Raw genomic sequence first — 27932 nt, 5'->3', positions numbered from 1 at the left:
GGCCTTTGAGAGAAGTAGGTTGAACCAAGATGTTCTGCTGAGCCAATTTTATGCAAGCAAGCCATACAAGGACCTTCACAAAATGAAGTCTTCAGAGCAAAGAGCACAGCAAAACAGACTGTGGCCAGAAATGAGAAGATTTACACAACATAGGACCCACAATATACCGAGCAAGACCATTGGTCCATCTAGTTCAGTGGTCCACCTAGCTCACCGACAGGCAATGGGCCTCTGGGGTGTCAGACAGGGCCCTTTCTCAGCCCTATTTTGGAGATACCAGTAGTTGAACCGGGGACCATCTGCATGCGAACAGGTGCTCTAACAGGGAGTTATGGCACATCCTTGTAGTCTACCACAAGCAGAGTAGGTACACCTAAAGAGAAGCGATAGTAGCAGAAGGTAAACAGAGGTAAACAAGACAGGCAAAACATACACTACAGTATGGCAAGCATGTTTAGCCAGTTTGAAAAATATCCCTTCATTCTATGTTGAAACATGGATTACAAGTTCTTTGACCAGGGCTCTACTCTCTGATTTGCTTGCATACGTATTTTGGATTTCGAATATGAGCAACAGTCATCCATTGGCTGGAGGAAGGAACTAACATATCCATGTTGCCCAGCGTCCTACCTCTCACTGTAACGGCCCTTCACACCCTGAAGGAAGGGGAGAAGTTTTCAAACATCCAAGCCCCAGTAAGCCACAACCAGGGCACCAGAATAGAACAGTCAGTGCTTATAAATAGACATTAAGGTGGTTGCTTGCGGTGTCCAAGTAAGAACTGTCCTCAGGCAACCAGGAAGGAAGGAACCTTTTCTAAATCAAAAGAGGCATTTGCTTCTTGTTTTCACATTGGCTGTCAAGGTGCCACAATATCTGACACAACAGTATGTGTGAGCTAAGGATAGGAAGCCTTTGGGTATATGATCCAAAAAAGATCTAAGAAAGGCAGGATGAGGAGGACTGGTGTGATGAGAGAAAAATAGGTTGTCTTTGTGTGTTTCCAGCCAAAATTATAACTCATCCTATACCTGCTTCATCCAGAAAGTGCTTATTTCATCACAGGGGAGATGTGCAAGTTCCCACTTTGGACAAAACACAGGAAGCATGAGAAGAGGAAGCGCTTCCTCCCATCTGCTTTTAGGTAACTTCCAAAGCTTCTCTGGGAGGTTCCCAGTTGACCAGCCTGCAATAATCTTCTCCTCCCTCCTATATGAAGGGCTGCTGAGTGGCTGGCACAAGTCACAGCAGGAAACAGCTGGGGACTATTATTTTTTGAAAGAAGCCCAATTTGACTGTAGCAGGGGGCAGGAAATTGAGGGGAAAAATCTTAAACTTACGTATTTCTATGTATTCAGTTCTTCTCGTAAGGGTCATTTTGTTTTGTCTGCCCTTCTGGTAGTTAGAATGTGTTGATACCTACATGAAACTGATAGACAGGAGGTACACTCCACCGCTACATATCAAAAACAAAACCATCATTGAGCTGATGGAGTCACAGGATGAGAATGGCAGTCCTCTGAAGCCACAGGCTTGGCACTGCCACAAAGTGATGCCCAGCGCATTCTGCCTCTGTCACACTAATCACAAAATGTCCCAGGTTTGAGGAATAATGCTCGGCGCTTGCATTCTTTCGCATCTAGGAACGCTGCTCAATGGTGGTACTACTGAATGGTGTTAGAGTGTGGGTATTGGTTTTCTTCAAGGACACATCTTCTACAGCATCACAGAAGCATGCCTAGCTTGTGAGAGACAAGCTGCACAAGCAGATCCATGGCACCTCCACCCACATGTAAGTAATGCTCCTCTTTAGTGGGTCCACCATGCGTAAGCCAAAGCAGATGCTTTCCTACAAAAGCTCACAACATAATAAATTAATTGCTCCTGAACATCCCATGAGAGTCTCTTTATTCTTCTCGGAAGCACAGCACATATAACTAATAATTTGATCTGTATGGTTTGTTTTCTGTCTTGATAGCAAGGGTTTGCAGCCCCAACAACATATACAAAAAAGTCTAATATAAGAACATTTCAACTAGTTTTTGTCTAAGAAATAAAGAAGGTGCCATTTGAACACAGGTGAACATTGCTTTGGCTTTGACCGCTAGAAACCACTATTCTTAAAATGGCTGCGATACAATGTGCACATTCTGTTCTGTACTTACCTCTCCTTGTTATGTCAAGTGCAGTATTTTCACTAGGCATCCATATAAAAACCCACATAAAAACCAATTGCTAAAATACTACAATGGGGCTTCCTGCTGGTCTAAATATAAAAATGTGTTAGGCGGGATTTCTGACACATATAAATCTTTCAAACAGTTCATATTTTATCAACAAAATAGACCTTTCTATAAACCCTGAAAATAACTCCTTACCAAGCTGATGTTTCAAATATCTGACCTTTACATAAAACTACCAGAGGGAGAAAACGACATTTGAGCCATTTTAAATATCGTTCTTTCTGCTTTTTTCTTTCATAGGATTAGTTTTCTTTTCTGCACTTTATAGTCACCTAAAAATAAAGTGTGCCTTCCATGTATTATACTGAAAACTTTTGAATTCAAAAGCTAAAAAGAGTAATTCAGAGAGGATGCAAGTAGCGAAATGCCAGCAACTTTAAGATTGCACTGCAAGCAGTAAGGAACTGAAAGAACTATTTATCCTAGCAATGGAGCTTCAGAAGGAATACTAGACTCAGAAAGACACCCTGTCCTTCTTTTTCAAACAGTGTCATAATTTTCATAGTATTCTGCATATTCCTGGCCTGTCATGAACAAATGACAGAGTTGTAAACTACAAGAAGCTGATATCCTATAGAAGAGTCAGCTGTGGCATAAGTACAGAAGAAAAGCCCAGCTGGGTCCAGCATCTTATTTCCCATAGCGGCCAACCTCATGGCTCTAGGAAAGAACATGAACAATACCAGCCTCCTGCTCTTGTTCCACAGCAACTGGTACTGAGTGATATGCACCCTCTGATGTTGCAGGCAGCAGACATGACTGACAGCCTTTCAAATCTTATTCTTCCTGACTTTGTAACGGCCTTTTCCTTTTAAAGTCATTGCTACCTGTTGCCACCACCTTATGGAAGGAGATTCCATGGTTTAGTGATGTACTGCATGAAGCAGTAAAATATTTGGCAGGGGTGTTTGGATTATTTTATTTTATTTTTAGAAGGGATGCAGGTGGCGCAGTGGTTTAAACGGCTGTGCTGCTGGGCTGGTTGATCGAAAGGTCACCGGTTCGAGTCTGCACAACGGGGCGAGTTCTCGTTGCTCCATCCCAGCTCCTGCCAACCTTGCAGTTCGGAAGCATGCAAAGGCAAGTAGATAAAAAGGCACCACTTCAGTGGGCAGGTAGCAGCGTTGCGTGCACTTCGGTGTTTAGTCATGCCGGCCACATGACCACGGAGACTGTCTGCGGACAAACGCTGGCTCCCTCGGCTAGGAAACAGAGATGAGCACCGCCCCTAGAGTCAGGCGTGACTGGACTTTAATGCCATGGGGAGACCTTTACCTTTATAGCTGAGCCACTGTGAGGATATTTTAAGAGGGACTTGGGATGTATCCTGAGATGCAAAGTAAAGGCTATAGAATGGTTCTCACTTACAGGAGCAACAAAGATCATTCCATTTCATAGAGCCTTTCCAAGATAGTGCTTTTCTTCCTCTTCTGTTGCTTTAATCTTGTTGTGAACAGCTTAGAATTCATTATGTTATTGTCATTTATGGCTGTTTTAGCATTTGTGAGTCACCTTAATTATATTTTTTATACAGAACAGAAAGGCAGAAATGTCAGAAAATAAAATATAGAAAACTTCCCATAAGTAATAAATAATCTGAACTCAAGGGCACCATGTAAAGATTTCAGAATGAATGAGAAAGATGGCAAATAAATGACAAATGGCCAAGGTTGGAGAAATAATGGTGATGAGGATGATGCATTTTAAGAGCATTAGCTGCCATTACTTTTAATAATTATTTATTAGGCTTACGTCCTGCCTTTTTTCTTTTAAAGAACTCAGAGAGACTCATTCTCCTCCTGCTGCTCTCAGTTTTATTCCCACAGCAACAACCTGTGAAGTAGGTTGGGCTGAAAGTCTGAGACTGGCCCAAAGTCACCTACTTAGCTCCATCCATGGATGAGTGGGGAGTAGAACCCAGATGACCTGAGTCCTGTACTCTTCACCATTACACCATACTGGTTTTCACATAATTAATTAATGCATTAATGTTTCTGTCTTATTTATATAATCTCTCTCTCTCTCTCCCCCCAAACTTATTCAGTTCTATGCTATTTGCATAAAATAGTTCCTTCAAAGGCCTAGAATTGACACTGAAGACTGGGTGGGTTCAGAGGTCACAGCAAGCCACCCTGTTAATCAGCCAGTCGACAGTTAACCAAGCTGAGCTGGTTGTTTGTTGAACTCTGCTCCTTTTGTCCGCTGACATTTCTGCATTTTTTCCAACCACAACAAAATTGCAATTGGAGTCAAAGAGGAAGGGCTCAAGCCCTGAAAACTGCATAGTTTTTTAATTTGGTAATCCTTGATAGGTACACAAGTGTGCACTTATACCCATCTGATATTCATAGTCTTGCATTGTCAGTTTCCTCATCTGAAAGGGAGGACAAGGAGAGACCACATACATGCTGATTTGCACACAGTTGCCAGCTATCATTTGCCTTGCTGTCAACTGAAAAATGAGAGAAAATTGAGGGGGGTGGGGGAGCAGGGAAGACAGGTGCATCAAAAGGAAGTGACAGCAATTCCACCCACTTACCAATCTTCTCGATTTTAATTGTTGAGCTGACAAATCTCCACCTTTTCAACACATTCCCAACTCTCCAGCTATTCCAGAGAGGGAAAATCTTAATTCTGCAGGTGAGCCAATTCCAGTCCCCATGTCCTTCACAGCCATTCAATTTGCATATGTTAACCCACCAATTATTTTTGAGCCTCCAAACATAAAATCCAAAAAACAAGTGATGATGGTCTTGACAAAGTGCCATTTCAGCATCAATGGAAGGACCGGATTATTGAGATTGGGAAAGTAAGCATGAGGCTGGGGGTGCCGTTATTGCTGAGTTGTTTTACAGCCATTCAAAAAAAAAAAATCCCTTTGCTGGGTTTAAACGATGCAAGAACCCATTGTGGGTGGAACAACCCTAGAAAAATCCATGGGTACTCAAGGTGGCTTGTGCATGGAAAATAATCCATCCTACAAGTTTGGATGACATGAAAACCCACCATGGCTGGTTTATTCAGGCCTGATTACTGGGAAACTGCTCCATAACCTGTAAAGGCAAATTACAGGAGAAGATGTAAAGGAAAAAGATGAAATAATTATTCAGCTCTGATGTCTGAACTATGGGGTCTCTGCTGCTGGAACATCTGTGCTGATGTCCAAGCACGAAAGCACGCTGGGGAACACTAACCAGCTAGAACGTCATGCACTACTATAGCACTCGTTTACAAGCAAACACAAAGTGTCTGGGACAAAAGGCATTGTAGATCTAAAGCTGTGTCTAAAAGCAATGCAGCAGCATTGTGTGAATTTCAAAAACCTCAGAACTAGAGTATGGAGTTCTTTGATGGACGCATAACATGTTTCCAGTGCAAAATTATACACTGCTACCTCAAGCTCAATGGGTTACAGCTCTTGTTATATTTGCCTCTTGCTCTGCAGGCAATGGAAGGAACAGTCAAGAGAAACATATCCTGGCCCAGTCTCTGCATTCTATGGAGAATTCTGCAGCAAGAAATTCTGAGCAGATACAAGAACTTCAAGAATTGAAAGTTTCAATTCAAATGAAAAAATTGCATACCAAGCCACGAACTCTGGAATGAGCTGCTTCTGAATGCTAGTGAAAGACATCATGTTTAAATGTTCCCCCTTATAAAAACAAACACAAAACCCCACCTTCCTGCTTACTGCAAGTTAACATGTTAGAAGAAAGACTTTCTAAAATATATGCTAGTTCTCCACATGCTGGGAGAACTTTTCCATGAGAAAACATGCACACGTATAATATCCTACCTACAGTCTGCAGCAGTGATGCTGGAAAACCGGTGCCTTTTCTGTTGAACCACCTCCTGAACACATCCAAACCGGCAAGGAATCAGCCACAGCTGTTTGACAGAAATTAGCCAACTAGACCTGTTTTACCAGCAGAAAAAGAAACGGAGATAAGACAAGATAAAACATGGAGATAAAACACTGTAAAGTCAGTGAAAAGAGAAGAGGGATGTTGTATGCCTTAATTCAAGCTTTGGGAAGATTATATATCCATAGGCTTCTTCCTCTGTAATGAACCCACATTATTGCTCAGTTTTGCCACCCTAAGCAGGGTGCTGAAGAATATCCTCCCTGTCTGAAAGAAATACACTCCAGAACCCACTGCCCTTTTCAAAGGATTCGGGGACACAGCTTCATTCCCTCTTGGAAGCGGACCGTGCTTTGAAACAACACAAGAGGCTGGGTGACTGCAGATTCTGGCCCAGTGGTTGTCCCACAGTGGTTGTGTTGACACAGGCAGCTGGCAAACATGCCTCTGTGGTCAGGTATGGGCTTAGTGGAAAGGGTCACTTTGGTCACTTTAGAGGAGTCTCCGATGCAAGAACAGCTCTAGTTAGAACACAGGCCTCTTGCCTCAGTGGAAGAAGGGCACGTCTCTCTAGCAACCTGGAGCTGAGCAGGGCCTGCAAGTAGTATTACAGCCTCCCTCATCCTGGCGCCATCAGATATTTTGGACTTCAGCTCCCATCAGCCCCTGGTAACATAGCCAATTGTTGGAAATGCTCGAAGCTGATGTATTACATGCAGACCATCAAATTCTATGCAGCCTTTCCCAATCTGTGCCCTCCAGGTGTGTCAGACTCAAGCTCCCATGATCCCCAATCATCTGACACAACTAGAGGGGGCCAGTTTTGGGTAAGATGTCCCACTGCACACAGTCTTCCTGTTAAACCCTTTCAGCTTAATTAGTGTTTGTGGCCAGAATTAAGTCTTAACAGTGGACGGCTTTTTAAAAAATGTATTTCAATTATCAGTTTTAACCTGCCAATATACAGTGCAATCCTTATTCTGTAATACCTCATTTCTTTAGTCATTTTGTAGGTAAAGTAAGACTACCATACACAGATTTTTAGTAAGAAAGGATATCTGAATCTCTACACAGACATGCACACACAAATAAATATGTGCAGCTTCTAAATTATAAATTAAATATAGATGTGAAACCTGCAACGAAGTGATGAAATTTGGAATGCTCCTGTTCGGGCAGCCAAATAGCCATGCCTTCTTCCAAGATCCTCCTGTTCTCCAACCCAACTTTTTATTTCCCCTGCAGTCAGTCAGTGCTTTTGCCTGCTCAGCACGTTCAGTTCTTATTGGGCTGTTCACAGATGGGTTGGCTGGTTTTTCCTTCAGCTTTTTCTCTTGCTTTCTTTTCTCTTACAGAAGTTCTGGGGCTCCTCAAGCCTGCTATCACCCCCTTGTGCATGGATGGTGTTGCTTTAGCAACGTAAGGCCTGCGGCATACCCATCAACAGGCTCTATCGGATCTGCAGACAGGGCACTGGAGAAAAGTGGTTGGATCCAGACTTAGTCATGCCTATAGTAGACCCACTGCAATCAATGGGACTTAAGCTGGTCAGGATAAATTACACCCCACTCATTTCAATTGGTTAACAAAGGCTAGTTCCTATACAGTCCCCATCCACTAGTGGCCCTATATTTGCAAAACTTCCTCCCTGGGGAGGTATGTATAGGTCCATCTTTACAAGCTCTGAAATGCCTGTTAAACGATTTTCTGTTCCAGAGTGTTTTCAATTAAAAGTGTTGCAAGGAAAGCTTTTGATTTGAACTGCTACTGTTCGGGGGTTGTGGTTTTATGTCTATATAAATTACTTTTTACAAATTCTTTAGCTGCCTTGGGGGAACGTTAACTTTAAAGCTGCAAATAAATATGGGAATGAAATGAATTTACTGTTTGTATTTAAGATGAAAAATAAATGAATAGCCAAAACCCAGGGAATAATCCTCCCAAATTGCCCTATCCTTGCCATTGCACAACAGCCTGGCGTCCAAAACTCTTAACAAAGAAACTTTGTGGTCGCAACCAGATGCTTTTGTACAGGAGACCTGAAAGAAAGCGAGGCTTCTATACGCAAACGCTGAAAGGCGCTAGCCGGGGATGGGGTGGGGGGAAGGGTCCTCCATGGCTGTGTCGTGGAGTGTCACGTCTTCCTCCCAGGGGCACCCTTCGCTTCAGGAGGTGTGAATGGATTTTCTCAAGTGCATTTTGACAGCTGGGAGCAAGAGGATCGCGGCAGCAGCTGGAAACATTCCTCCCGCTCCGCGCCCCTCCTCCTCCGAGAAGCCGGCTGTCTCCAAGCGAGAGCGTCTCGAGTCGCCCGCCTCCGCCTCCCCGGCTCACTGCATTGCAACGGCCAGACAGGGCAGAGGGCTCCGAGGCGCTGCCTGCCTGCGCGCTTCCCTCCCGAGGAGCAGGGCTGCAAGGAAGTTGGAGGAGGCTGGCGCGGAGCGTCTGACGAAACATCCAAAGTCGATTGCTGCAGCTAGGGTGGTGAGGGGTGAGGAGCGTCCCCCTCCCCAAACCCAGCACCTGCTGAACGCCTTTCTTAATGAAAAGCGGGGAGGGTTTGTTTGTTTATGGAGGGGAGGTTGCAAGCAGCTGCCACCAGATTGCTCATCCGGAAGGCTTTAGATGGGAATCCCGAACGCACCACTGAGCTTGGAAGGGATTCTGCCCAAGAATCCGTGCCTCGAGGAGGGTGGACTGAAGGGAGCAGAAATGCTGGCAGGGGTCACGGACGTATTTATTTATTTAAAGGCGGATTCGTGCATATGAGGCAGAGATGATGCAACTACTGCGGTGGGGTTACACAAGGAAAGACTCGATTCCCACACACCGACACTCAAAAATCCGCAGGACCACAGAAATCCTCGTGGGGGTGGGGAGGGGAGCTGTGGGACTGAAGATGGAGAAGCTTCAATAGCAAAAGCCATTACAATCGAGTCTTTCATTTTTCCACCGGGGAAGAGAGCTCCCAGTCGTTTTCTGACTCGTTCTTTCTTTAAGCGTACGGGAAGAAGGCAGCGGAGTTCCACACAATTAGTAGAAACTGCTTGTTCCCGGTGAAGTTGTAAAGCAGCCGAGCCCGGGCTAATAATAAAAGGATGTAGTTGCCTGAAATGCACGGCAGGAAGGCGTGTGAGAAGTTCTTTCCGAACGAAAAGCCGTGGTTTTGTGTTCTGAGCTCGTCAAGATAACGAGAAGGATCCTGCTTTAACGCCCCCGCCCTGTTTCACAGTAACACGTGTGAATTGCAAGTGCCGCGATTGCATGCACATACTCCGTCTAGGACGCCTATTCGAAATCCAGTCCTCAGCGTCCCCTGCCTTAATTCTGATCCTGTGGGCTATACATACCGCCTCTGTGGTGTTTGCACAGTCTGTATGTGGTAGGAAAGGAAGGGATCTTTCCAATACTTTTCGCAAAAGAACCTAGCCTAGAGACCTGAAGCACCTTTCCAAGCTGTTGCTAGCGGGCTACAGCTAGCGAGCTACAGTCCAGCAATGCAGAAACGGGATCATTCCCCTGCAAACATTCGCTTCCCCCCTCCGTGCCTGCTTTTAAGCGACCGTGCAGAACACTTGCTTCTGCCGTGATCTGCTCGGGCGGCGGCGCACGCTTTGCAACCTGCTGCTGCTGCTGCTCCTCGCAGCGACTTTTCGTCCCGAGATCTAATCGTGGCTCGCTGAAGTGTGTAGTAGTTTCGAGCAGGCCACGCCCCCTGAGCGTGGTGTCAGAGTGAAATAGAGGCTCCGGTTGGTCGGGTTGGCGGACAACATCTGCTCGACTCCTTCATTCAAGTGACACCAGAGAGCTTTGAGGGATATTTGAGGCTCCCTGCGTTCTCTTTCCTGGCCACTTCTAGCACTTGTACCAACGCCGACTGCACGCTCCGTGCGTGGGCGAAAAGATCACGGGGATCTTTCAGCTCATCACCCCTTTTGCAAAGCAGTGAGAGTGGGGGCCGGGTGGCCTCCAGTCAACCTTGTTGGGTTCACACCAGGACCATGTGTGCGGAATGGATAGGGAAATTAGTGACTCTGGCGTTGGTCTTCGCAAGCCTTGATCCGGCTGTGGGTACGGAAGCCACCAACCCTCCGGAAGGTGTCCAAGACAGAGTTCCTCAGCAAAAAGGGCGCCTGTCCTTGCAAAATACAGGTATGCAATGAGCTCTTGAAGACGTCGGTATGTAATTCTAAACTCGAAGGTGGGGGAGCCGCATTTTAAGTTGGGGACTAGCGGTTTCGTTCCCTCTGGGACGCTGTATTTCTGGTAGTCTGCGTGGAGAACAAGAGATGCGTCGCTAGGTGATAAGCATCGTTGTTGTAGGAACAGGGAGTGACAAGCAGAAATCGTTAAAGGAAGCATCTATTTTCCTGCAGCTTTGGAAGGCCTGGTTTGCCAAGCACGTGGTCTCCCATTTGAACTAGAGGAATATGCTTAGCCGCACTTCTGCATACGAGAAAGAAACCCGCCGCTGATAGAAATGTTGCAGCGGGGTGAAAGTTAAGACCAGGTAGTAATTATAATCTGAGAATACCTGCGCTCGCTCTTTGCAAGGAAGACTTTAATGACTGCAGTGCCTTGCGTGTGATTGCACGTCTCAAACCAGCAGTTTCGGTCCTTTAATTTTAAACAAGATTCCGCAAGCAAAAAGCTTAAAGCTGGGGTGGGGACACACACATGCTCACAGGGAAGGCACTGCTAGCTATAGGGATGCTGCCTGGACGCAGCAGGTTTCGCATTAGCTGGAGAGAGGAGAGGCACTTGAAACCTGCAGAGGTAAGTACAAGGAGGGAAGCTGCGGCGTTCCTTCTTTTCTTTTCCCCAACCAGGAGAATGCAATGATGCAACTCACCACGGGGATTCTTTCCTTTCTCATCTCCCCTACCCACCATTTTTTGGGTGAGCCATTGAGTGCATAAGACACAATGCAATACTCCTTCCCTAGAGGAAAAACTCAGGCTTGCACTTCAGTGGCTCTCTTGCCAAACGTGGTTGGAAAGAAACAGGGAAGTCGGTTCCTCTCCCTCGCGAAATACTCTCCACTTTTTAACTGTAGTGGCGCCCATTACTGCGGATCTTTGATTAAAAGCGCGCACGAGGGGGAATGCTAGTGAATTGCCGCCACGCGTGAATCGCAGCACCGAGCAATTCTCTGCGCGCTGGGGCTGGGCATGTGATCGGAAACGTTTGCATCCCACCCAGCGCCAAGACAAGCACTATAGCTGGCTCCTGGAACACCCCCCCGCCCCCCAACACGCACGCACACATATTTGAGCTGAACACTTACACAACGCTGGACAAAGAGCCCTTTTTTTCCCACGTTCAGCTTCCCCACTGTGTAGAAAACACAATGCGAGGAGCCTTCCTTGAGAAAAAGAAAGGGGATATAGCCGCAAAATCCCGCCCTGGCTTTTCCAGACGCTTGTCCAATCAGGATTTTTAAAAAGGGAACAACCTTGCCTTCGTGTCTACTTTGCATAAAAGGGATCTCTCTCCCTCTCCCTCTCCCTCTCCCTCTCCCTCTCTCTCTCTCTCTTTGCAAGATTCTGAGCCTGGTTTGGCGTTGACCCTTTTAGCAACTCCCATTTTCTTTAAAAGGAAACAAACAGACCAGAGAAGAAAAGGTGGAAATAACCTTGCAGAGGCTGATAAAAGTGAACTAGCATAATGACTATATAGGACACATAATTTTCACCTTTTGCTTAGAATGCCGCTCTGCTATTCCACTTAAGTTTCGGGAGCAGTGTCTCCTCTCATAGCCTCTTTTATGTTCATACAGGAAATGGTTCATCATTAGCCATAGTTTTTAAGATTATTTTTTAAAAACACATCAATCCAATATTTGAAATACTGTGTAGCAAGCAATGTTTAGAAATACTCTGCAAGTCCTGGGGGTGGGGGGAGTGGAATAACCTGGCTGATTTAATTATTTCAAATGAGCATTCCCATCTTCCTTTTTTTATTATTGATTATTTGGAGTTTCAGCTTGATGTATACCTAACCCATTTATACTGGTTGCACTTACTTCCAACTAAATGTGCAAGCAACTGGGTTCTAAAAGTGCAGTGACTGTTGTGGATTACTAAGTAGCAATGCAGCAGAAAAGAGCTGTCCTTCTGCAGATTTAGTTGGAATTTTGTCATGTACTTCAGTAATTTGAAAGAGATGTACACCCAAATAGAACCTCACCCAACAAAAAACTGCCTTCATTTCCTCAGATACAATTTCCTTGACTCTTATACAGAATTTAGCCTTAATAAGAAAGTATAAAGATTAGATTTACCATAGTAGTTACTGCATTTCTAGCCTTTGCCACCCATGAGGCAGCCTGCATGATTTCCCCTCCCATTTCCCCTTAACAACAGCCCTTTAGGGTAGGTTAGGTGGGAGCTGCTGAACTGGCCCAAGGTCAGCCAGTGACTTTCATGGCTGCATGGGGATTTGAATCCAGGACTCCGCTGGTCTAACTAGTACACCATGCTAGCTTTTCTAAGTACACACTTCTGTGATATGTAGAGTGGGTTAAGTGTTGCCTTTATGTATTGCTTGGGTCTAATATCTGTGTAGAACAAGGACATTGATTTATCTCTGGCACAGTTATGCTTACCCCTTTTCTTTAAATGAAAAAATTGCTATCAAAATAACCTCTAGCTTTCCAATTCAAGTTGCCATTTTGGAAATTATTTGTGGTGGCTGTTCATTTTCAGCTGAAATCCAGCATTGTCTGGTCAACGCTGGTGATGTGGGGTGCAGCGTGTTTGAGTGCTTTGAAAACAACTCCTGTGAGATTCGAGGCTTACATGAGATCTGCATGACATTTCTCCACAATGCTGGAAAATTTGATGCTCAGGTAAGCATAACCACACCTAAAAGTGCAACGAGGAGATGTATAGACAGGTAGGCCAAGATGCTTCTAATGCTGCAGAATTGATTAGTTTGAAGGTTTCTTAGACTGTTGCTGTTTTTATTCAGATTTCCTTTTTTCAGTCCAAATCAATGATTTTTGAATGCCTCAGGACTGAGGGATGTTCATAACACAAGCTGTTAATATATGTATTTTCTTGTTCATCCTCCATCCTGCATTCATCAGCCACTCATCCTTCTTTTCTTTAAAGCCCCAGTATATGTACTGCAGGTCCTCCTCATGTCCCACCCACTGAAGAGAGGTACCATAATGAGAGCCTGAAGCTCCCTGAATGAAACAATAGTGGGGGTGCTTCTTCAGAAGGGGCTTCCTTGGAAGAACTCAGGTATTGCATGCAAAAGGTCCTGATTTCAATCCCCAGCATCTCCAGGCAGGACTGGAAAAGGTCTTGTCTGAAATCCCAGACAGATGCTGCCAGCCAGTGTTGACACTACTGGACTAGTTGGATCTAGGTCTGGCTGTGCATAAGACTGCTTCCTATGTTTGGTTGAGGAATGAAAGCCCCAGCACATATTTTTGCTTGGTGAGTTTGCGGTCAAAGATGAGGTTGATACTTTGGAAGTAATTTTCTTTTCCTTCCTGTCTATTTCATCTAAGAGGTGAAAATTACTATTCAAGTAATTAATATGGCAATGCAGAGCTACTCATATATGACAAGAGTAAGCATCGCCAAAGAGATAACAGTGGTGTTCTGTTTTCAGAACTGTGCTTCTTCAACAGTGGGAATGTCAAAATGCACCTTTGGCTTCCTGTTGGTTCTACCCAACACACAATGATTTATTTGAATAGCAGCTTGGATTTACAGACTTTACAATTCCATATATGACTGGCAAACTGGGGGCACTTGAGGCAAATGGAACTCCCACATAGTAAGACTATTTATCTCTTTAAATGAGAACTGATGCGCTGTCAAGTTTTCATCTTAGCCAAAATTTGCTGCTACGGACAGGAGCCTCCTGCAGTTTCCTAGAAGTGCTGTCTCTCCCTGGCATGAATATTTTGCTACAGAGGAAAGGAGGCCATACTCTAAATGCCTCAGTCCAAGGATGCCAAGTTTTGTTCAAAATCCTGTCTAATGACAGGAGCCATTATTAGCTAGGCACTTGTGTGAGGCAGGCTGATAGGATACAAGTCTGCATGAAATTTGCATATACAAATTCACCATATACACAAATTTAGAAACTATTGGGCTTTATTTACATTTCCCAGAAGGAAAAACCAGCCAATTCAATCTTGAAATTCCAAAATCACTACAAATAAATAAATCTTCACTTAATTTGCACTGCATACTAGATTGAATCAGTAGCTTTTTCTTAAATTAGAATTGATCACTTGCTATCTTTTCCTTCCCTTCTCTATCTTTCTGGCCTCTCCCAAAAATGGAGGAAAATTGCCCCTACCTCATGCAATTAAGCTTAAAGAAAACTTATGTTAACAGTAATCAGTAATTGGGGGGTTTCTCCCCCACTTTGTTTAATTGTCTTGCAGGGGGGATTTGGGGAGGTTTTTCCAAAGTGTGGGAAGGAGAAAATTAACCCTTCCCTCTCCAGCTTCACCCCACTTTGTAAATCACCCCCTGCATGCAATTAATGTAAGAAAGAAAACTTCCATTGACATTACACTCAAAGCTCAGCCAAGAGATTCAGGATCCTGGGAAATAGATATGTGACTGTGGCGCAGCATGTCCAATCCAACAATCATCAGAAATACCCATCCCGGCTGCCTTATTCAAATGATCCTTTGGCAACCCACCAATGTCAAAGTACATTCCTTGGCCAGTGTGTGGTATTAAGTTTGCCGCCTTCATTTTCTCTCCAAACCGTTCATACGTCATTGAAGCATCCTGTTATTATGTCTTCTGCAGCAGCTCTCCCATTTCAGCAAAGTGGGGAAAGAGCATTCAGATGGGTCTGTGGCATTTGGCTTGACTGGACAGTTTATGCTCACATTCTCCCCCTTTCTCAGCTATTTATACACAGATATTATTTAGCATTTGTTTACAATATAAACTCATTTAAGATTTCAGTGATCACAAGTGGCAGTTCTTGGGGTGGGAAGGAGCGCTGCCTTGCATGTCCTGTTCAGTTGGGTCACGACCATCCCTCACTTTTGACTGGTTTTGGAAGCAGATCTTTTTTGAAGCTTCGAGGCTGCTTTTTCAGACATATAAGCACGTCTGTTTCCTTTCAAATTAATGGGATGTCATTATCCCTTCCCCTACCTTTGGGGCAGCTTTTAAAAAATCTGCCTTTGTCTTTATTTTTGTGAAGAAAACCAGTAAAGCTCACTTTGTCATTCTATTTCACATTTCACACAATGCGATTCCCACTGGGACCTGCAGCACATGCTCCGCAGTTCCTCTTTTTAGTGTAACTCTAATAGTTATCCCATACATGAAATCTCCCCACAACCTTCCCACAATGAAGTTTGCATTGCATTGCTCCCAGTATTGTTGAAATTTCTTCTGCTGCTGTTGCAAAGATAAAATATGAAATCATGTATGTGCTAAGAACATTCCAGCTACTCTATTTAAAACAAAAATGGGCTTCCTCCAGTCTGTTGCAAAGAAAAGGTCGAGTGCTAAGATCATCACATGCACTGCTAGGTTATACGACCATAAAATTCAAGTAGAAATGGAAAAAGAACATTTACCCAAATGGCACATTGATCACTTAAAGCTCATCAGCTAAGGATGAGTTGAAACTTCATGGAACTGAAGAAATGCAGGATCATTGCCAGCTGCCTATCATAGAGCAAGGAGAAGAGAGGACTGCTTATGCAGAAAATCATAGCATTCCATTGATGCGTGGCCATCGTTCAAACCTAATGGCAGAAAGGAGGCGGAAGGTGATTTGTAAGACTCACTTAATTTTCCCTTGCAGATTCGATGCAGGGGACACTGATCACAGGCATAGCTAGAAGCACGTCAAGCATTTTATGGCTCTTTAAAATCTGATCTGTTTGGTTAGTTCTCCTGGACTACCTAAAATTGAATGCACTTCCTTCAATATACACTGATATCAGCGGTTTTGCATTAGGCTGTGGGTTGGACTTGTATCTTTGAAAGATGGTCAGTTTTGATTGACATGGACACTCATGGAAAACAGTAAGAATCATGTTGTTATTCTCAATTGTACATTGGATAAAGACAGGTTAAAATTGCAATTCTGTACACATGTACCTAGGAATGCATACCATTTAATTTAGCAGGACTTAGTTCTGAGTAGATATGCTGAAGCTCAGAGCGGAAGTTCATGGCACACTTGAATAGGCACCACTGAATTGATCTGGTCTTTCTTTCAAATACATACAGGATTGGGCTAGGAAAATGCAGATTTTCCAACCTGGTGCCCTCCAGTGGTGTTGGACTACACCTCCCAGAATCCCCCAGGTCTGCTGCAGAAAAAATGTGAGAAAAGTGTTCTTGCATACCAGAATTTCCAGAGAGGCAAACCACTCACTCGCTCTCTTGGCACTGTAGGTTCCTGTTGCCTAGTGGTGCTGGCACTGCCTTGCTCTGAGGGCACGGGATGACTGATGTTGAGCCATTAGTGGGAATCAACTATTCCACTCCACAGAGTTCTTACTATTCATAGGCTTTTCCCAGCAAGCCAGTGCAGTGTGGTGCTTAGAGGGCTGGACTGAGAGATCTGGGTTCTAGGCTCCACTCAGCCATGGAGCTCATTGGGTGACTTTGGGACAGTCGCAGACTCTCAGTGCAGCCTACCTCACAGGGTTGCTAGTGTGACAATAAAATGCAACTATGTATCTGCCTTGGGGTTCTTACCAGAGGAAAAAAGGTAGGGTATAAATGCAATACAATAGAAGTAGTAGTGACTTTCTCATGTTGTCTTTGAGAAGAGGTGGCAAAGGCATGCTTAATGGAGAGGAACAGAGCTTTGTATTTTGTTCTTCAGGGAAAATCCTTTATTAAAGATGCTCTGAGATGCAAGGCGCATGCCCTACGGAACAAGTTCAGCTGCATCAGTCGCAAGTGCCCTGCTATCAAGGAGATGGTGTTCCAGCTGCAGCGAGAATGTTACCAGAAGCATGATCTCTGCTCTGCAGCCAAGGAGAATGTCCAGGTCATTGTGGAGATGATTCACTTCAAAGACCTGCTAATGCATGAGTGAGTTAGCACCATCCAAACACTGTTTTGGGACATGGGAGAGATTGGGACCCTGCTCTGCCCACATTGGTTGCTCCAGTAAACACCAGTAGACAGTCTAGTGGCATTAATCTAGCTGTGGTTCGTCCAACCAGAACTGCAAGTCCCCTGGTGTATGGAAAGAGCATAAATGTTATTTCCAAAATACTGACTGAACTTGGTGCTACAGATGAGGCTAGATGAGTTTCCTAGATGCCATATACCATGCTCCAATTCAGTATGTGAAAAGGTTACACGTTTTATGGTGCATTCAGCACAAAAGCACATTGCTTTACAACATGTTTTGTACAGGGCGATCTATGCATAATAGGAAAATAATATAAGTGACTGTCTCACACACTGGTAGAAATGGGTACACACTGAGGTCTACTTGTTTCTGTTCCTACTATAATGTTTGAAATGACTCTTACATACACTTTGCATATAACAGCCCATGATTTAAACAACCCATGGGCTGTTGTGCACCATGCTGCCTCCTGTGCTCCAATCACTTCCACTTCTAGTCAAGAATTGAAGATCGCCCTGTTTGAAGGATGCTGAGTATGACGTGCAAACCTGGAGCGCTGGGCTGCTCGGGTGAAATGTATTGGTGTTGACTTAACCACTGAGTTGATTTGCCCCTAAGCAACTCATCAGTCCAGGTTCACACATTCAACAACCTATAAACAGGCGATCAGAGGCTGTTGACTGAAGTGAAAATAGCCACTGATTCCCAGCAGCCCATGGACTGTTTAACTGGTAGGCTGTCATTACAAGCAAACTGAAGCCCTGCTATATAACTCATATGTAACCTTGAATTAAGCTGCTTGATTCTCAGTTGCTCGAGGGCGGGGGTGGGGAATATTTTGGTCAGAGGACCACATTCCATCCTGGCAACATTCTGAGGGCAGGGACACATACAGTAATGGGCAGGACCTGTTTTGAAAGTGGGAGGAACCACAGACATCTTCTTCTTCTTCTCTTATCCATGTACACATCCATGCACATTCCTTACGCACACAGTTGCCTCTTAGCTGTTTCCAGAGCAGTGGGGAAGGGGGAAGAGGTTTAACCCTACAGGATAGCTCTTAAGGTTTTACATCATGCCTAGGATTCACAAGTATTGTAAGTGCAATATATAGTATGTTACTTATTCTAAAAGTGCAATGTCCATAAGTAATTGCAGGGAAAATGTGTGGACTTAGCCTTGGCTTTTCTGGATTTATGTTTCTACACAGTACTTCTTTGCTAGAGATGTGTGAAGAATGTGACTGAGGGTAAAAATTCAGTGGACTTTCACAATCTAGCCACCTCCCCATTCTAGTGCACCAGCCCTGAAGTGGCACTGATTTGCTGTGGTATGAATCAAGCCAGGCTGTGAATTACCCGTTCTAGGACAGGCCATGATTTGCACTTTTTTTAAAGTGCTAAGGAAATTTGTGCAATTGGCACACTTTTTAAAACGTATGCAAATTGCTGCCTGTCTTAGAAATGGAGATCTACAGAGGTGGGGGGGAGGGAGAAAAAAGGACCACTTCCTGTCATTGTATTGGAAATGGGCAGGAAATCCATTAAGTTCAATGAGCAAAGTTTTCCCTGCATGGTCAAGTGGTGACATCTTTACAGGGTTAAAGATACACAGGCCACAAGGAGGGCATGTGGTCCAGTACTGCCACTGGGGTCATTTCCACATGCTGTGTGGGCCACTGCTTGAAAGGCAGGTCAGGACCAGGAGAGGGATGTGTGAATATTATTAATGACATGTCTGATAGTTCAATTGGAAGCCAAGGCAGGCTTCTGTTCTCAAAGGGTTAAACGTGTTGCTTCTAGTATTGTAAAGCAAAAACAACCTGTAAAAGAACCTTCAAAATACTGCTTGGTCAGTGCACCCAGAATCATCTAATGGAGTATATCCGGAAGAAAAATCTCAGTTCTCAGAAACACACACATTTTCAGTACTTGCTCAGATTCACACATGTGCAATTGTAGTGAGGCCAACATTTTTGCAAATCGTTGGCAGAAGCCTTACTGTTAATAACTTGCCAAAGGAGAGGTACAAATACCCCTAGTTAGTTCTCCGGTCTTCTTTAAAAACAGCAACAAGAAAAAGCTCCTTTTCCCACTCCAAATGGACTATTGCAGCCTATTACTGCTCCATTAAATTAGCTATGTCAGTGGCATCTGCTCAATCTTACCTGCTAGTCTCAGGGTATACTTCAAAAAGAATGCCATGTGGATACATTTGTTACTGCTTGTGAGATTAAATATGAAGGGACCACTTTCCTCTCCATCCTTCCTTTAATGCTTCTGGGATTCAGTACATGATGTAGGTCTTTACTTTGCTTAGAGATCAGGCAGTTGTGGAAGCAGTCACAGACCCTGGAGTGCAGAATAAGGATCATTACATGGTAAAGCAACATTAGGCAATTTCTGAGGGCTAGGGGCACAGTGCCACCCCCAGAACTGATGGGGGGCTGCTCCCCAACTACTGCATTAGTGGTGGCGGCGGCGGCAGCAAAAGTCATGGTGGTTTGACAAACTGCGTGGTGTATATCTTTTGTGTGTAGGCAGAATTGCAGAGACTTCTAAGAACACAATCCTGCATGGAGTTGCAAACAGCCATGAGGTCGCATGTATCCCGTGGGTCGCAGGTTTCCCCTCCCCACTGTACCGCAATCAAGCAATTGAAGGTGCACTCCTGTGTGTGTGTTGACAGAAAAAAGTCCTATAGCTCTCGTACAGATTGGGAGAGTACGGAAGTTCTGGACTTTCTTCTGTTTAAATGTACACAGGATTACATCTTAAGTTCATGGTGTTTGTTAATTTCTGGAGCACAGTTCAAAACTGTGGAGCTCTGTGCTGTTCTCACCCACATCAGAGAATTTGCTGTGCATGAATACCCTTTGTGCACACAAGCCGTATTCCATGGCCACAGAGGCCCTATTTGCAGAGCATTCCTGCTTGTACCCCAGAGCTCCTCACTCAGGGCATTTGCCTGCAAAATTCTTTCATTTATACAGAGGTCTGTCCACCTCTAAACCAGGAAAATAGCACTATCTACTTTGCATGGAAATAGAACCAGGAAACTTAAGAGCTAATATCCCTGCCCTATTAAATAGGCAGTCATCTTCCAGAGTTTTGTGCACTTCCACCAGAGCATTTCTGCAACACTTACAAGTTTGCGGCATTGTGCCACAGCAAGTGTTAGCACATTTGTGCCCAAACACTTATTGCCCTGTCTTTCAAAGCATGATTGCTCACCATGGCTTAATTTACCCATAAGGGCTTGTCTTGGCCTTATTTGACTGCTGCCTAACTTCAAACACCACCTGGCTACCACCTGGCTTCATATGACATGCCAGGTTATGGGTAGTCAGGTGCCCAGTGCAATTTAACAGACACTTCGGGTAAACTAACCCATACTTTGGGTAATTAATTGGGCTGTCAGAACTTAAAGAGAGGCCCATTCACTCACAGGGTGCAATACGGAGCAGAGATCACCATTTCCTGGCCCTTGGCTAAAATCCAAAGCTGTGATAGGCAAATAGACTTTAAATAGAAAATAGAGTTTCTGTCCGAGGAACTCATTTTATAGATACTAGTTAGATTCCAGTCAGAGTGTCACCTGCAGAAATGCATCGGAAAATGAAGACTTGAGAGCATGGGGAGCTGCCTAATACCAGTTCAGGCAACTGGTCTAGCTAGCTCCATGTCATCTACGCTGACTGCCCATGGCTTTCCAGGGGTTCAGACAGGAGTCTTCCCCAGCCCTACCAGGAGATGCCAGGGATGGAATGTGGGATCTTCCACATGTAAAGCATGTGCTCTGACTCAACTATGCCTTGCCCCCATCCTTCCACTGCCTGTTCTTTGGCACCTGTGATATTTGCATTAGGCCAACCCTGACAGCACCCAAGAAACTCACCCTTTTAGTAACGTTGACCAAACACATCCATTGGTGCATCCCTGTATTTATTTCTGAACACTTCGTACACAAGCAAAGTATCAGCCCTTTGTAGGCCGTGTTGCATCATGTTTCTTCCCTACAAGATACGACTCCCATCATTCAAGAAGAGGCAGGATTATACCTGCGAATGGTGCCGGGTATGATAAAACTTCTGCTCTGCAGGCGAGGCCAAAACAGTCCTTGAGTTATTCTGTCTTGGGGGCACAAGTCGGATACCTGTCACATGTTGGCTGAGATAAGTATGCCTCTCACAGTCTTGTGGGCACCTTCCTGATAGTTGGATCAGAGGTTTGCTAACTGCATTCCAGAGCTCCCTGTGGTTCCTCAGGAGCTTGCCATGGGCTCTTCCATGGGAAGATCAGGAAAGGCAGACAGCTTTTCCATCACCACTGAACTGGCCTTACAATGGGCAGCTGCAGGACAGGGTTGGAAGCGTCGTTTGTGGCTCACGTGGTGTCGTGGCGCAATACAGGCTGGGACATGCCTGTCATTCTCTGCAGTCTGCTGGGCTTTTCTGGCAAGTTCTGCATACAATGTAGACTGGTTCATTGGCAAACAAGTTGCTGAGGCAAAGGTACCCAGAAGGCAGACAACCATTTTCCTAGATAAAAGTGATTTGTATTTCTATTAAGAATTAAATAGAGCTGAATTGAAATGGCTTTTGCCAATTTGGCATTTTCCTGGAAGGAAATAAACTGCTCAGAGAGCCTTGGCTGTGGGGCAGTATAGAAATGAAATGAAATTTAAATAAATAAATAAGCAAGCAAATCATAAGCAAACAGATTTTACGGCTGCATAAGATCCTGTTAAAAATAAAATTTGATTAACTTTGTCAAAACACTGTTTTAAATGAAACCTGTACATTTTACAGCTGTCAAAAGTAAGTGTTCTGGTAAATTGGCAGAGGTGTTACACTATTTCACTTTCCTTAGTCTCAGTCAACAGTAGAAAAGGTGGAAAGCCCTGAAAACCATCAAGTTGACACTTAAAAAGCTAGAGGATCTCCCTGCAAAGGGAGTCGTCTTTTGCAAATCAAGATCTCCTCATGGCTTTGCTTTCACTTGACAACTGTTAAGCAGCACACAGTATCTGAAGCCTGGCTTAGTCAGTGTCCCTGGACAGTGCCTGCTTTTACCCTAGTCACTAACCAGAACTTTGACCAGACAAGGTTTCACATACTGGATAGTTGGAGGTGTGCATTTGCATAAGTCTGAAGAATTGATCATTTTTTTAAAGAATCACTAAAAACATTTGTGCCCATATTTGGTGGGGTTGGGAGAACCTGGGAAATCAGTAATGGCTGCTCCTTTGGGCCACTTGGACACTTTGGAGGAGCCAAAACTGACTGTCACTTAAGAGATTACAAAAACCCCATCATCAAAATAAATGGAGAAAAGTCATAGCAACCACAAAAGGGATTTCAGTGTGGAGAGAAGCAGGACCAAGGAGGAGGACAGTGTGTGAGGGTAAACCTGATCATCTGTTCTGCAAATCTGCACTGCATGGTGTATTTGCAGGATTGACTTCCATTTGTGCAAATTCACAAATGCTTTTAAGCTCAACTTGAAATTCAACTTTTTCTCTGATATGCTGAGGACTAGATGCTTGCTTTAAAGAATCATAAAAGTCAAACATTTCAGGATTCTTTGTTCAGCTTTGTTCTAGGTACGTGGGTGCCCATGTTAAATCACAGCAATACAGATAATTGTGCAGTGATGAACTTATATCTGGGTTACTTTCTGGCTGTACCAAGCCCAATACGTGCTTGTAGCCTGAGAACGGAGATCGAATCAACTTCAGAGCATGAATTAACAATAAGCATGTATTGTATATTCATGTAAGAAATGCCTTCTTCAGATCTATAGGAAACTGTCATTGTTCACATGGAAGGAGACCGATTAGCATTTGGCACCCTTTGTCTTCATAGATGAGTATGAGGCAAGGGTTAGAAATGACAGCAAGAGATTCCAGGGATTGGCACAACTACACATCATGTGTCTTCTGACAAATGAAACTGTGTTGAAGGTGACAGAACTGGCCAAGTTTTCCAGCAGTCATTCTGCCAAGCTTTAAATGTTCGGAATGAGCTGAATGCAACACAGTCCTGCACTTTCCCATCTACCCCAGCACTATCACCTATGGTGCTACGCAAAGGAGCACAGAAGCGTATTCAGATGTGAATTTTGGAGATGATGCCTTCTGTGGGCAGCAACTGGGGTAACTAGTAAAGAAAATGTGGTGAACATTTCTGCCCACTTGTTCTTAATACCTTGGATTACCAAAGAATGCATGCCTGGACCGTGCAGTCACACAGTCATGCGCTGCTGCTGAAATACGTGCATAATTGGCAAGACATGAGTAGGGAGCATACACTGTTAGCTGATTATGGGCCTAAAGCAGGAGGAGTTAAATTCCTGCAACTCCTCCGAACTGATCACTGGCATGAGGGTGAGGAGCTCAAGAACTGCTAATAGAAACAGATTTCTAGGCATGTTTGACTATATCAAATTTAAGAAGTAAAACAGTGTCGCCATAATCAGGCTAGGTATGCTCTACACAGGCTGTGCAGGTCCATTTCATGGTCTACTTCTGAACCGGGAGTCTTAAAGTAATTTGAAGTGGACTTACATGAGTAGGATTGCATAGTAACACATGTGAACCCTTTATCCCACACTTTCGACAAGCCATAGCAACCTGAAATGGCCAAGTTTCAGAATGATCTCAAATTCTGTGCTAGCACAAATATGAAATACGTTGCTTTGTTCATTTAAGTGAGCAGTCCCATGCAAGCTTGTATACAGTTATCCATATTTACTGGGTAAGTTTGAATAGGATTGGACTCATTTGCTGAAATGAAACTGAAATGCATTTCAGGTTAAATTCTTAGCCATTATGCTTTATATTACAGTGCAATGCATTCTTACTTAAATTTTCCCAGAAGTAAGCCCCACTGAGTTCAGCGGTTCTTACCATATAACTGCATGTAGGTGTGTGGCCCAGAACAGTGTAAGTGAACTTAGAAAGAAAGACAGATGGACAAACAGACAGACAGATTAATTCTTAGAATGTTTTTAAAGGAAGCTCAGAATCTGACTCAAACAATTATGCATCCATTTGAGAAGGGAGACAGGTAGCTAATAAGTTAAAATGTCAATGGCCACGAGTTAAAACATGGAAAGAGCATTAAATTGCATAGACTTGCTTGTCTGTATGAATAACAACTCAGTTCCTTCTACACAAATGTCTTTATGCTATGAATTAATGTGTTGATTTTATAGAGAGCAGTTATAAAGGTGCTGCTAATTATGTTACAGTATTCAATAAGCATGATCAGAAAAAATAGCGCTATTTAAACAACCAAGTACCGTATTTATTTTTTCTTAATGGTTGCAATTCTGTCAGAGACAAAAGAAAATCTATAGCTATAGGCCTGTATGCAAACTGTCATAACAAGATGGTAAGAGAACAGAGCTTCATTTTTGCCAGCTTGCAGAGCTTTATACCAGCAGTTATACTTGAAAGTTTTATTATTCAAAGTGAATTTTAATTATGCGATTGTTAACCACCTAGGGATGGCAATGGCGAGATAGGCAGCAAATAAATGTTTTAAAGTAAAGTAAAGCAAAGTAAATGCTCTGAAGCAAGCAATCTACTGATACTATTTCCTTCACCCCCTGTGATATTTCGGCAAGTCTATAAGTGATGATTAAAGCAATGTATTTCTTGCCCTTAGCTATGAAATTGTAATTAAGCTGTGCAGGGCTGAAGTAAAGTGGCTGTCGTCCTACTGGTGTGCGTATAACCTTCCATTCTTCCCTTTCTCCCATGCTTTGATTTTACCCTTAGGCCATACGTCGACTTAGTGAATATCCTGCTCACCTGTGGAGAAGAGGTGAAAGAGGCCATTACACGGAGCGTCCAGGCCCAGTGTGAACAGAACTGGGGGAGTCTGTGTTCCATCCTGAGCTTCTGTACCTCCGTCCCGCACAGAGATTCCACCCTGGAACCGGAGAAGAAGTCCAACGAGGCCTCCAGGTCCTCTCTTGGCCAAGGGGACACAGGTGTCCACCCTGAAGCTGACACCAGAGAGAGTTCCCGAAATGCCCGAGGGGAAAGAGGTAGCAGGCTTCCTGTGAATGCCCATGTTCACACTAAAGCTGGAGGCCACAATCTCAAAGCGGCCCATGGGGTCATAGAGCAGGCAGATGAACTGTCAGACTTCTCTGACATCCGAAGGTGAAAGGAAGATACAGCCCTTCCTTCCCCTTCCACCAGAAATTTCCTCCACTGAGCTCATCTTCTTATCTAGGGGCATTCCAAAATATTTACAATATAGATGGGGTGGTGTCAGGCATAGGGCATTGTGGGATATGTGGCAGTGGCAGTGTATGTATTATAAGTAACAGGAAAAGCAGTGGCTATTGGTCATTGATTGTATCCAGCAAATTCAATGTTGTAAGTGCAAGAAAATATCCTTGCTTAAATCTTTTCATTGCATAAGAAAAGGAAAAGTAGGAGGTTAGATGCAGGTCGGGTTGTTTTTTTTAATCAGGGATAGGTTCGTCTAAATGTTCATTTGTTCACTAATGGCTTAACATCTAGACTAGGTTCAGCATTTAGTCTCTGAGTAGAAAATAATCCAAGTCCCAAACAGGCTGTTGAGACATGTGTAAGGAAACGAACGAGAGAATATTGCATGGGAGAACTTGCAGTTACACACAAAGCCATTTCTCTGAACCATTTTTTCTGTCTAGGTGGACCACCTGCCTTAAGTTTCCTTTGTATTGGTTTGTGTGACTCACTGCTGACCTCTTCTCCCTATTTCTTTAGAAAATTCAGTTATTTAGAGAACCATTTTTCTGAACAAAGTAGTTGGACCTTGTTAGCTGTTCTGATGTTATATCACCCTTTTAAAAAACATATCTTCAAAATCTACCTGGCTTCTGGGTTTCCTAAATAGCATGGTATCGATGCTGCCCTAAGACTTGCTTCAGCATATGGGGTACTTTATTGGAGGCTTCATGGAAAACCTTTTCTTTTTTCTCCACCTGAAGTCAGAATCACAAGGTTTGCAGGACTGCAGAAAACCTTGTGCTCTAAGGCTGTGAGTGTGAAGTGCCAAAGAAATGGGGATGATAAACAAGGGTAAGTCAAGCACTGTGTAATGATTGAATCAGGTTAATGATGTGAAACAAACTTCTCTGCACCTCAGGCATAAATATGTTTTCTTGGAAATAAATTCCATTAATTCCAGTGGAACATACTTCCACAAAAATGTGCTAAATTGTAAGTTCCATGATCCAGGGTTAATATGTTATACTCCATCTTTGCATTTAGATATGTCTGTTATCAAATAAGGCAACTCAGGATGCTGTAGCCCATGCACCAGAATGACATTTTGTGAAAGGGAATACCACACCAATAACCTTTTCGGATGCAGAAGGTTTTGACCATTCATTCTCAGGAGAATGGCAGGTGTCCCCAGGCCAAGCACTTCTTGGCTACCCAAAACTCCCATGTGCAAGGCCTTCCCCTATTACTGCAATGTCACAAAAGCTCAGTGTGTTTATTTGCACCCATTGGATTTGCAGAACCACTGCTGACTGGGAAGCCAGCCTTCACTGCTGGGGAGCACCAGCTTTTTTTTTCTTTTTTATTTGTGGAGACAGAAGAAGTCTGTAAGAACAACAGAACTGTGCGTGCAGCCAGTGAAATTTGTGTACATCATTTCTAACAAGGACACTTTTTCTGATTGTACTGAGTAGAGAATCTGGTCAAAATCCTTAAGAGTTCCCACTGAGGCAACAAAATGCACAAGGAGTAATGTATGGTCCCCATACTTTTCATTGAAAGAGATTGGCAGGATTGTTACGACTTCTATGTACCATCATCAACCATAGGTAAGCCGCGAACACACACACACACACACACACACACACACACACACACTTGCCCCTACATTTCCATATTTTCAATTCACTGTAGTTGGATCTTCTGTAAGAAGTCTGATTTAGCTATAGAAACCAAAACACAAGCACACCCTTGAATGTCTCTGTCAACAGATCACCTCAGCTGCATATAATTTACCTTCATTCTAGGGAAACAAATAGATGGTTCCCTTTTAACTTACTCAAAATTCCATTTTTTTCCAGCAGGAGGAGAGGTTGTATAAGGCCTAGATTTTTGTTTTCATTTTTATCTTCTCTGTGTGAAATTGGATGTATGTGTTCACCTACTGATTCCACATTTTCTTTTATTGTAAATATTTAACATTACTATTTATTATAGTTTCTCCATTTAAAATAATCTGAGCACTGCTGGCAAAGGTAATTTAAATATATGTCAGGACCTGTGTTGTATATATTCATGCCACTAGTACATTTTTGTTATTGTTAAAGCAAGGAAAATATAATTTTATATGCTCCATAATGTTATTGACAGCATCAATCATTTATTTATTGTTATCTTTCATTTCTAATGGATACAAGTGCATTTAACCTGATAGTTCTATCAACACATCCTGTATAGTCTTTGAAATTTTTAAAATAAAATGTCAGCTGTCCCCTTAAGGATCCCAATAATATCTTCACCACTTGCTGACCACCTTCTTGTTTTAATACTGTGGACACAACTGAAGCAAAATGAAGCACTTCTGTAGTGAAGTGTCATGCATGTTTGCGCAGAAGAAAGCTAAGCCCAGTCCTCAAGGCTTACACTTCTTCCAGGAAAGCATCATAAAACTGAAAATCTTTGAATTATTAAATATTTTATTTTAGAATGTAAGATA

At 43.5% G+C, this 27932-nt stretch overlaps 1 protein-coding gene and 1 long non-coding RNA gene across 2 annotated transcripts; one reads left to right on the top strand and one right to left on the bottom strand.

Moving 5' to 3' along the window:
• Positions 1-32: 32 nt before the first annotated feature.
• LOC123035813 lies at positions 33-11489 on the bottom strand. Its single transcript, XR_006417036.1, has 3 exons — positions 11394-11489; positions 6040-6159; positions 33-373 (listed from the first exon to the last, which is right to left on the bottom strand). It is a non-coding gene; the product is annotated as an uncharacterized LOC123035813 (long non-coding RNA).
• On the top strand, positions 9872-27714 carry STC2 (stanniocalcin 2). The gene is made up of 4 exons (XM_044454428.1): positions 9872-10258; positions 12814-12956; positions 16949-17160; positions 24992-27714. The coding sequence occupies exons 1-4, from the start codon at positions 10108-10110 to the stop codon at positions 25383-25385; spliced, it is 900 nt and encodes a 299-aa protein (XP_044310363.1). The 5' UTR covers positions 9872-10107; the 3' UTR covers positions 25386-27714.
• Positions 27715-27932: the final 218 nt, after the last annotated feature.

This window comes from Varanus komodoensis, unplaced genomic scaffold (assembly GCF_004798865.1).
Source record: "Varanus komodoensis strain SLA01 unplaced genomic scaffold, ASM479886v1 scaffold7_3, whole genome shotgun sequence".
Classification (NCBI taxonomy): Eukaryota; Metazoa; Chordata; class Lepidosauria; order Squamata; family Varanidae; genus Varanus; species Varanus komodoensis.
Note: the sequence above shows the minus strand (reverse complement) of the source record. Positions and strands in the feature narration are given on the sequence as shown.